The 11949-nt window shown below is 40.8% G+C and overlaps 1 protein-coding gene across 2 annotated transcripts in view; it reads left to right on the forward strand.

Moving 5' to 3' along the window:
• Positions 1–11250, forward strand: part of gabrb2a (gamma-aminobutyric acid type A receptor subunit beta2a) — an 82850-nt gene extending 71600 nt beyond the window's left edge. The window contains exons 8-10 of one of the 2 annotated variants that reach the window (XM_072667948.1): positions 5111–5355; positions 5909–6049; positions 9313–11250. In XM_072667948.1, the coding sequence (XP_072524049.1) occupies positions 5111–5355; positions 5909–6049; positions 9313–9660 (734 nt within the window). In that variant the 3' untranslated portion in view covers positions 9661–11250. The remainder of the gene's footprint in view (positions 1–5110; positions 5356–5908; positions 6050–9312) is intronic. The other variant, XM_072667955.1, reaches the window with a different exon arrangement.
• The last annotated feature ends 699 nt before the right edge of the window (positions 11251–11949 follow it).

Genomic DNA, 11949 nt, shown 5'->3' on the forward strand with positions numbered 1-11949 from the left:
ACTGCAGTTACACAATCAGTATTTTTATCCTGTTCACACTGCATCACAAATATCAAATCTGTGTCACATGTGAAGAAAAGATTTGGATCTCCAGTGTAAACGCAGCCTGAGAGATTTTAGTGGGTAAGGGGTGGGGCTCTGTGATTCTGAATCCATTCTGATTGGTTCAAGGGATAAGTTCAACTCAAATCCATCAAAGGAAACCAACATTGGGCCTCATTCGTCAGTCATTCTTAAGAAGAAATTTCCTCTTAAAAGCCACTTACAAAATTTTCACAAAGATGCTGACATTCATCAGTTTTTTCATATTTGGGATTTGTTTAATTTACAAGGACAATGGCATCAATTGAACAATTAGAGGGCTTAGAAATCTGACATAGGGGTTTTGTTAAGACTATTCTTATCAAGATATTGGTAGGCCCAGTGGTTTTCCCTGTCAGAGCCTTTAGCTAAAAGCCTGAACAGGTGAATTTGTTGACAGGCCGCTTTAGAAGGCAATATTTGGCCCTGGAATTGATTTTTGAAACAAATGTGGAATATTTATTCTACACTTCTTAACCTGTCAAATTGGCTTCACTATGGGAGGCATTGTTTTGCCTGTGTATTTCACATTTCTGTGGTATTTTTTGTAACTGTCGGGACCCTGCGCTCAGTTAAGTTTAGGACCCTGATTGGTTGGATATTGCCAGCATGACTTTAAGTAGGAGGCATTTGATCAGAGGTCTAGTGGGACACCAGAAGGGTTGCAAACGTCCAGTATAAAAGGTCTAATATTTGTGCAACGTTCCTTCTCAGTGCATCAGAATGCTCGAACAGGCCTCCAGTAGAAAATGAGGACGTCCTGTGATCAGGGCTTTGTGGCAGCCAGTTTATCCCCAAACTAGATTAGATGGAGCCTGGGCTGGCGTGGGTGTAGAAATTGCCTGGCTCCAATAAAGCAGCAGAACAGTCAGGGTGTCCTGTTGAGGCGGTGGGACGGCACTGGGAGAAAAGCCGCCCCGCTCTGAACGCCATTAAAGACCGCACGGGCGGATCCCCTCTGATCTGCTGCCTCTGATTGCGCTGACAAACCCTCCGTCGGATGGTCGTTACTGATGTGTTTTCTGGCTAATAGGGCCGTGTTCTGCCGTGATGAAAAAGTGCCTGTCTCCGCCAGTGGTCCTGCAGGGAAAGCAGGAGATAGAATAGGTGACTGATGAGCGCGGGAGCGTTTTAGAGTTTTGGGTTTGCCTGTCACAATCAATCTGTCTGCACTGAGAGCTGTGTGACAGCTGAACAGATGCTACAGCCTCCGCGTGCTGTTTAGAGTGAAATACAATAGCTCTATTAGAAGCCTGAGAAAGTCTGTCTATCACTCTCTCCATCTCTCTTTATCTCTCTCTCTCTCTCTCGCGTGTGCTCTCTTCTGATCTCTCTGTCTCTTATCCTCTCTTTTCCAATCTTCCTCCACCCCTCTCTCTCTTTTCCACTACTTTATTCTTACTCTCCTCCCACTCTCTTCTCTCTCTCTCTCTCTCTCTCTCTCTGTTTCTCTTCTTTTCGTCTCCACTATTGCTACTCTCTCTCTCTCTCTCTCTCTCTCTCTCTCTCTCTCTCTCTCTCTCTCTCTCTCTCTCCTCCTTACTCTAATTCCTATCTCATCTCTCTCTTTTGGTCAGAGTCCCTCTTCTGTCTTCACTACTTTTCTCACTTTCTCTCTCACTTGCTCTCTTTCTTTTGCTCACTCGCTCTCTATCTCGCAGTGTCTCTCTCTTCTGTCTCCACTGTTTCTTACTTTCTCCCTCTCTCCCTCTTTCTCTTAATGTCTCTCTCTTCTGTCTCCACTGTTTCTTACTTTCTCCCTCTCTCTCTCTTTCTCTTAATGTCTCTCTTGTCTCCACTGTTTCTTACTTTCTCCCTCTCTCTCTCTCTTTCTCTTAATGTCTCTCTTATGTCTCCACTGTTTCTTACTTTCTCTCTCTCTCTCTTTCTCTTAATGTCTCTCTTGTCTCCACTGTTTCTTACTTTCTCCCTCTCTTTCTCATAATGTCTCTCTCTTGTCTCCACTGTTTCTTAATTTCTCCCTTTCTCCCTCTCTCTTTCTCGCAATGTCTCTCTTGTCTCCACTGTTTCTTACTTTCTCCCTCTCTCTATCTCTTTCTCTTAATGTCTCTCTCTTGTCTCCACTGTTTCTTACTTTCTCCCTCTCTCTCTCTTTCTCCTAATGTCTCTCTCTTGTCTCCACTGTTTCTTACTTTCTCCCTCTCTCTCTCTTTCTCCTAATGTCTCTCTCTTGTCTCCACTGTTTCTTACTTTCTCCCTCTCTCTCTCTTTCTCCTAATGTCTCTCTCTTGTCTCCACTGTTTCTTACTTTCTCCCTCTCTCTTTCTCTTAATGTCTCTCTTCTGTCTCCACTGTTTCTTACTTTCTCTCTCTCTCTCTTTCTCGCAATGTCTCTCTTGTCTCCACTGTTTCTTACTTTCTCCCTCTCTCTCTCTCTTTCTCCTAATGTCTTTCTGTTCCTCTCTCTATCTCTTTCTCTTAATGTCTCTCTCTTGTCTCCACTGTTTCTTACTTTCTCCCTCTCTCTATCTCTCTCTCTTACTGTCTCTCTCTTGTCTCCACTGTTTCTTACTTTCTCCCTCTCTCTCTCTCTTTCTCTTAATCTCTCTCTCTTCTGTCTCCACTGTTTCTTACTTCCTCCCTCTCTCTCTCTTTCTCTTAATGTCTCTCTCTTGTCTCCACTGTTTCTTTTTTACTCTCTCTTTTTCTCAAAGTCTCACTGTCTCCTTCGGTCTCTCATTTTTTCTCTCTTTCTCTCTCCATGATATTAGTAGGCTTTATACTCTGCGTGTATTTGCTAATGTGTGTATGAATACTCAAATTGTGTATCAGGACGCCTCACTCATCAAAAACAGCGTAGCTGTGAAGCGGCGTGTGACACACCCGGAATACAGGATGTGTTGTTTCAGCTCTGGCTGTGACTGAGGGGACGAGGACATTGACTTTGGCAGTATCATTTCCGTGTTTACATTAGCCAGCTATGCAGTCACGCACTTTTATTTATGGATCAGTCTTATGGTGCTTTGTAGATGATAAATGATGACATTTTGTAGGTGATATAAGTATTAGATTAGAACCCTGAAGCAAGGTTATTTCATATCATGTAATAAAACACATACGTGCCATTCGCTAGATTGCAATATCACTACGGTTTCTCTTGACTGCAGATCAGAATTAGAGACAGTGCAATAATTCTGTATTATCCCTTGTTTCTGAACAAAACTGCACCTGGTGCTGGACTCTACTGCTGTTTTGTTTGTTTGTTGTTATACTGTACTGCACTGATGTCAATTATGCTGTACTACATTGGTGTCCTCTATACTGTACTACACTGGCGTTCGCTATACTGTACTACACTGGTGTCCTCTATACTGTACTACACTGGTGTCTGCTATACTGTACTATTATGACGTCCACTGTAGCGTACTATTCTAAACTCCATCGTAATTTCCTAAACAGGTGTCTATCATACTGTTTTATTTAAGTGTCTATTGTTTTTGTGCTATATTGGTTTCCATTGTAATGTATTATGCTGGTGCCATTATTACTGCACTATACTGGTGTCTATCATGTTTTGTTACTGGTGTCCATCGTAGAGTACAGTTCTGGTGTCCATTGTACTGTGCTATTCATATTGTACTACACTGTTGTCCACTGTATTGTCCAATACTGGCTTCCGTCATACTTTACGTCAGTACTTTACTCATGTCCACCAAAGTGTACCACACTGGTGTCTCTCATACTGTTCTTCTCATACTGTATCTAATGTAAAGTACTATGCTGGTGTCTATCAAACTTGACTGTCCTGGTGTTTATTGTAGTGTGCCAAACTGGTGTCCACTATACTGTTCTATTTCTGACTTGCTATACTAGCATCCTCTGTAGTTCAGTATACTAGTACGGTTCTATACCGTATCCAGTGTAGACTGCTATGCTCGGCTCCATACTGTACTGATGTAGTGTAATATGCTGGTGTCCATCATAGTGTGCTATACTTGTGTCCACTGCAGTGTACTATATTAGTTTCCATTGTAGTGTGTTATACCGGTGTTCATCATACTGTACTACTGTGGTGTGTCCTGCTTTACTAGGTTGGTGTCCGCTGTACTACAGTTGCCATGATTTCTCTATTGCTGTACTATACTGTTAAGAGTGTCACAATACACTGCTGTCCGTGGTGCTGAAATATGGCACTGTCCATATATTCCTGGACCGTACACTCTCTGGTCACTTTATTTATTTATTATCTACCTTGCAGGTGCACAGTAAGAGACTGTAGTCCATCTGTTAATACATAGTTTGTGTTAGACATCCTCTAGACTTTCATCAATGGTCAGTTCTGTTGTGTATAAAACCCCCCTGCAGCATTTTTGTGCCAGAGCCACACTCACTGCTGTGGTCAGAATGGTCCACTACCCAAATAATATTTGGTCAGCAGTGGTCCTGTGATCAGAAACTGACCAATGATGGATGGGGTATAGAGTGGATGACAAATTGGCCTAGCCATGCCCAACGTTGTTTCTTAGATACTGTTGCTAGGTTGTAACTTTACAGAACATTGACAGAAAATCCAATTTGACCTAATCTAGCCTTAAGCTACATCATTGGGTGAAAAAGCGAAGCTACTTGACAACAGTGACAGAGAGACAAATACAGACAGATAGCAAAAAATATATATATACGCTAAAAATAGTTTCTACACGTTATATATAAAGAGACAGTCATGAATGCCTGTTTTATGAGTCAAGTCTTGCGTCTCTGAAGAGAAAGATTGAGTCTTGAGTCTCTAAGGTGTGAGTCTGAGTCAAATCACGTACATTTTTAAGAATCTTTTCTTGTCAAAACCCCAAAACAAGCTGGAGAGAGAAGAAAAGAGGTTTTCAAAAATATTCTGGTAATTGGGACAAAAGGATGGAAATTATGTACACCAATATAGTTGACCTATAAGGCAAGTGTTTCTAATAAAGAGTCTAGTGCTAATACAGTGACGTGTAAGTGTATTTTGCTGGTATCATTAATGCTTTCCAACACCTTATTCTCTACATACCTCCTTGTTGTTGACCTGCAGGTATTACCACTGTGCTGACCATGACCACCATTAACACGCACTTGCGAGAGACTCTTCCCAAGATCCCCTATGTGAAGGCCATAGACATGTACCTGATGGGCTGCTTCGTCTTTGTCTTCCTGGCCCTGCTCGAGTACGCCTTCGTCAACTACATCTTCTTCGGGCGAGGCCCACAGAGACAGAAGAAAGCAGCAGAGAAGGCGGCTACGGCCAACAACGAGAAACTCCGGCCAGATCCCAACAAGGTAGCGTTAGCCTGGATGTCCTTATGGAGAAAAAAACACAAAAACACCTGGTTAGGGTTTTGCCCACCGCAGCTGTTCCTCTGCAGTAGCTGGTTTGTTATTTTGAGGTTATGTGTTGTGACTTCTGTCCCGTGCCCTTTCAGGATCAATGGACTTTTTTTCCCTACGACTCTGGAAATTCACCTTTATTTTTTTTCCAGTGGCATAGGCTTACTGATCAACCAGAGTTTAATGGATTTTTACCCTCCAAAGGACATTCTGTTCTTTTTTTGATTTATTTTTCTCCTCTGGCAGATCAGAGCATAGTTTGGGTAGCAGTAAGCGGTGACCTTGCCGTTTCACAGGGCGAGTCATCTCTCAGCTCAGGGCTGGCAGGGCGTCAAGCTGCTCGCTTCATAATCTTATTGAGCTTGAATAAGTTAGATGTGCCAAAACCCTTTCTATCTCTCTTTCACTCTCACACTCTCTCTCTTTCTCTTCTCAAGCTATCATTCTCTGAGTGTCGCAAAGCTTCCATTTCCCAAGTAACAGTGCTGATTTTGTGTACTTGCAGTGGATGGTGGGAAATGTAGTTCAGAGAGACGATGCTCTGTATGCCAGAATGAAACAGAGGGAAATTGACGTGTATGACTCGATGTGGGATCCAATCTTTGCGGAGGATGCTGCATTAGGACTAGGCGAGCAGAGACTTAAGGTACTGCCAACTCGAAAGTAAAAAAAAAAACAACAAATGGATCTGCATCGATTTAAGCAATCAGAAATAAATAATTAATGGCAATAATCAAACCACCTGAGCAGTTTTTTTTTTCTTTTTGTATTTGTTAATTTTTGGTTGGTTTAGAGTAATGATGGTAGCCATCATCATTTCCACCACTTCCACTCCCCTCCTTTTTTATGATTTGATTTACTCTTTGCACCTGAAACTCTTTCCTAGTCCGCATGTTCATTTGCTGACTGCAGATGACTCTTTTGTTCAATCTGAGTGGCAGGGCTTCTGTTTCAGTGCTCCTTTCAACATCCCCTCCATTGATTATACATATACTGACACATATACTTTCACAGTTGAAAAATGCATAGACATTCTAGGTGACCCTCATTTCTTGCATCATAACACACAAAAATAATCAAGCCATATAAATCTAGTAAAATGTTGATGACTTGATGTTCCACATGTGGAGAAAAAAGAAATAATTAGCTAGTAAATGTAGCACGAAAAATGACTTATGCTAATTTACTGGTAACGTTACTACATTGTCGCTTTAGTTTTGGTACCTTAAGGAAATTACAAGCTATTAAGACAACTTAATACACCATAAATTAAGACTATACACATAATTTAACTAAGATACAGAAAAAAACACTACAGACATATAAAGAGATAGACATTATATAATAGACATTAGAACAGATTGCTTAGCACTGTTAACACTGCTGTAGGTATTATGCAAAGAGCACGGCAGATAGCCTCACCTTTTCCTATTAATGAATAGTCTTTTAAGAAGTTTTGAAAAAAAAAATGAGCTGAGCTGTTCAGAGCAATAAAATACTTTAAAATATTTAACATTTGAAAACTACAACATTCAACCTGGCTTTATGTAATGAACTCAAAAGCATTGTTTGGAAATTGTCCTTTATTCTGTTGCTGGCCTGCTTACTGGCCAGTTAGAACAGAGCTAAGACGAAAAGAAGCTAGCAACAATTTTACAAATTAGCAAATTATTTACAAAGTTTACATGTGTTACGCTCAGGTTTCTCAAAAAGTTAATTGCAAAGTTTGTTACAAAGGCTAATTTGACAACAAGCAGCTATTGAACACAGAATTGAAACGTGAAAAGTGGGTTTTTTTTAATTCTGTTCTGAATTGATTTTAAGGGGAAATAATAAACAGTAATGCTAATGCTCAGTAAATGTTCTGACCTCCAGGTAGGCTGTAGCGGCGAAAGTCATTTCTAAGATTGCTGTAATGGATGCTGCTCAGTCAACAGCAGCAATTTTAGCCATGTAAAGGGATTTTTAAATCAGCATGACAAAGACACCATGACAAAGACATAAAAAGACGATGCTTTTTTCAGAGTAGATTTTGGTGCTTAGTCACCAGTCATAGCGCAACAAAGGCTAAACAGCTTCATGGCAAAGCGAACACCCACATAAGCAGAGGAGGGGAGGGGTGCAGTAGGCTTCCTCGCTTTAAACCGGGATGAATCAGAGCACATTGCAGGGTGGTTTGGGGGGCTTCAGAGGAGCCTTGCGTTCTCCCCTTCTTCCAGCCTCTCCCTCCCTTCATCTCCAGCAGCCCTTTCCCTCACCACTCTTCTGGACCTTTGCCTTCATAAGTTCGCCTTTTCCTTTGCGTTTATTTGCCTGATTATTTATATTTGCAGACAGAATTTTAACCATGTCGTGGTTGAAATTCGGAAATGACTATGCTGTGTTTGCTGTGTAGAAAATGCTGCTCACGTTCTAGCATAGTTAATAACATGAATGACAACCACATATATCTAAAATATAGATTAAAGCAATGCTTTGGCAACAATCAAATGTGCAGTTTTCCAGCTTACCCCAAATGTAGTCGATGAGACAAGTCATATTTGGTGTCATTTGGTGTCTGAAGTGTCTTCTTGAATAACTTTTTAAACTCAATAGGAAATCAGAATGGACCTAGATGACCTCATTGGTTATATTTCAGGGTATTAAACATAGTTTATTATATCCCTGCAGAAAAAAAGCAGATTGGCCAATTCAAACTGGTCAAGATGGTGGACCGGCTTAGCTGGCTAAGTGACACAGGATATATTTTGGTTAGAGTTTAATGGTTGAGCTGACCTACCAGCATTATCAATTTTGACCAGTTTGATCAAATGTACCACAATAGGGTCTGTTTGGCCTGGATGACCAGCCTTTCAACCACCTTGGCCATCAAGCTGGCTTTTTCAGCAGGGATATTAGACTAAATTCTTCTTGAACTGGAGCGACAAAGTTAATGTAGCTAGTATATAAGTACAAAGCAATACAAGCTTTTAGCATTGCTCAAACATTTCCATTTATAATGTATGGTATTCAGCTGATACAGAGCAATTTATAGTTGAATCATGTTGTACAGGTAGGTGAATGCGGTGTTAAAAGTAGTGCCCACGGATTCTTATTGGTGCGGTGTGTTTGTTACATAGCTACGCTACACCAACCACCTCCATGCCTAAATCATCAGCTACTTTCTTGAAACTACATCACGTTGTTAAGTAATCTCAAATAGACTGGCTTATGTGCTTTCTGACAATAACTAAAACATGATCATAGGTAGCACTGCATAGCATTAGCATAGCTGGTAACAGAAGTAGCAGCCAGGTCTTGAGACCTGAATTTGTCAGTTCTGTCGTTTGTCATTTCATAGATAGTAATATGTCATACAGTGTCAGAAACCACAGAAGAAAACCCATTTGAGATTACATTTCAAGGCAAGTGTGAGATGATTTAGCCAGATGATTTAACTGCTGATGAGAAACTCCCATTAGCCTGCTTATTAGCTACATTAACTTCATAGCTCCAGGGCAGAAACAGAGAGGCAAACTTTGGACACCAACCACATCTTTGGCTGACCGACAGCTTTTGGGCAATGGAAAAAATCTGAAATTTGATTTAAACTTGTAAAACATATTTTTAGCCTCACTGTTATTGTTTTTGTTTGTGTTATTTGTAGCAGTAGCTTTGTACATTTATGCCAATTAATTGCCATTAAAGTGATCATAACTATAACTACTACTATCTAGGAATGGTTAGTAACCTAGACTTTTTAATGACATTTTTTAATGCTTTGCTTACATGCTGTTTCATAACATCGCCATGACACATGGTGGAGATTCATGAGTACTGATTAAGACGCAGAGAGCAGGAGATATTTGCTGGAGGCGAGTATAACAGCCTGGATTAGAAGAGTATAATGTGGTCTCTCCCCCGTTGCAGATGAACCCAGACGACATCCGGCTGACCACGGTGGAGATGAAGAATGAGATGGGCCCAGGGGACCTGTCCCGGGGCCTGGGGGACCCCCGCAGCAGCAGCATGCTGGCCTATGACAGCTCCACGCTGCAGTACAGGCGGGCCGCCCTGGCTCGCCACAACTACGGCCACAGCGCCCTGGAGCGTCACTCGACGCAGAAGAAGAGCCGCCTGCGGAGACGGGCCTCGCAGCTCAAGGTCAACATCCCTGACCTGTCCGACGTCAACTCCATTGACAAGTGGTCCAGGATGATCTTCCCCACCGTCTTCTCCTTCTTCAACGTGGTCTACTGGCTCTACTACGTCCATTAAGAAGGGCTGGAGAGGAAGGAAAGTGGACCAGAACACATTTAAAAGAGAAAATCTAATGAGAAATAACAACAACGACAAAAAAAAAAGAAACAACAACAAAAAAAAAAAAAACACTGCGCCCCTTTTCGCTGATTTCTTTCTGCTTTTATTGGAGGTAAAGAGACTTGGAACGTGTGGGGACAAAAAAAAATAATAAATCAGGATTGACTACTTTCTTTTTCTTCCGAGAGCACCATGATAACGACTGACAAACACACCAACAAAAAAAGAAGAACAAGACTGAAAAAACTGGGGCCTGTTGCGGAGTTTCAGTATATCACGTATATTTGTCATTCGTAGCTTACTCGCTTACTCTGTGGATCAAATATTTATGCTTGTGTTTGCATATCTTTTAAGGATTCGTTTTTTTGGTTAGTCTATCTATTTACTTCGTAGACAATGCCTACTGCATCCAGGAAAGCTTTATAGATGATTTTTTGAAGGAGTCATCCTTGAAAGCCTATTTTCCTATAGTTAAAACTGCTGTCGTTCAGACATCTTTTAAAAAAACGCATGCTTCGGTTCGTTTTCGTTTTCCACATCTCCTGCAGCGAGATGGAGCACAATGCATTTTAGTTTTTGACTGGTTATAAAAGATCCTTCTGTTCTTTCGAAAAATGAGTTCGCTTGGGCGCTACTGCAGAGCACTGTCTTTATGGGAGCCAAACAGGGTAAACATACGCCAGGTAACTTGTTGTCATCATGACGTTGCCGTCGCGTCGGAGCAGATGTGGACGGTGGGAGGAGCGCTCTCCTGCTGTCCCAAAATGGCTTAAACTTGCCCCTCCTATGGTGGGGACTCTGGACATTTGAGGGAAATCGAACGAGATTGGGGCAAACTATGACTGAGGACATTTGTGGCCCCGTGGAAGGACAAGATAGAGATGCGTCATTATCCTGGCAATCTGTCCAAACGTAGGCCATCAAAAACACCACACCAATCCTCATCTCTACACTGTATAAACTCATGAGTGGCTATCGACGGAGAGCAAAAGGCTGTTTAAGCATCTCTGAAGTGTTCTCAACAAATGATATAATGGACAAGGTGAGTTACCCCTTGATATAAAAAATATATTTAAAAAAAACACACCTGTAATTCATTATTATCACTCTCGATAGATTTAAGTTAAGAAAAAAAAAAGCTCATAGGTGATATTAAATCATGTTATTAAAAAAGACACAATTTTATAATTCAATAGTATACTATCAGATGTTAATGTTATAAATCATTATTTAAACATGTATTTTTTGGTGTACTAGGTTTCTTATTGTTGAGAAAGATCTTTAATTGGTGCAGAGCAGGCTGACAGCCGGGATCTTTCTCAAAGCCTGTACGTGCACCATGTTGAGAGTACAGAATGCTGAAAAATGAATAAAGTCACCATATCAAAAACACGACAGTATCTGGATAGAACAATCAAGGCACCTGGACGGCAATTTTGTACAAAATCCTGTAAATTGTAATGATATTTCATAATGATCTGTAAATATATATTGTGTAATGACTGTCAACAATAACAAAATGTATCTAAATTAAATTATTAAAGCTGAGTCAAGCTTATATCTCTTTCTGGAGTGTGTTAAGGACATTGTTTGTGGACATTATTACTTTTTTGTGGGAAGGTCATTGAAGTCAACCTGAATCGGAAATCACATTTTCTTTCCGTACTGTAACGTATTTCACACTTAATGGCCATTGCAGAGAAGTACAATGAAATTTTGCCTCCACATGCATTCTGTCCAGTTGGGGGTAAGGTATTTTGCTCCAGGGCACCTAGGCTGTGAATGCTGAGGTAATAGAAAGACACTCCCTTTTCCTGCCAGTCCAGGGAATTGAACCTGCCCCATTAGATGGACGGTGACTGAAATGGAAATATTTGCTCTATAAGGGAAGACTATTTAGTAAAAGAAGTAAAAATGCAAGAATCAATCAATTTAATTGAAACACTTTCTTTTCATCAACCTGACTCAGTATTCATTAGTGTCATGAACAAACCCGCACCAGTTTTTTGATAGAGGCAGAAGTCAGTCTTATTGGGAGCTGTTATGATGAGCAGTAGTAAACACACTAGCGTCTTTGATTTTAATTCTACTGCTCTTTTGTTTTTCTAGTCTGATATCTTTTCAGAGCCTCAGTGGTCATCATTAAGGCACACACAACAGACTTGTAGTGCACTTTGGTCTACATTCAGGTGCCTGATGTAGAGATCTGTTATATTTACTATAAATGACAAGTGGACTCTGGGAGAT

This window comes from Salminus brasiliensis, chromosome 2 (assembly GCF_030463535.1).
Source record: "Salminus brasiliensis chromosome 2, fSalBra1.hap2, whole genome shotgun sequence".
Lineage (NCBI taxonomy): Eukaryota > Metazoa > Chordata > Actinopteri > Characiformes > Bryconidae > Salminus > Salminus brasiliensis.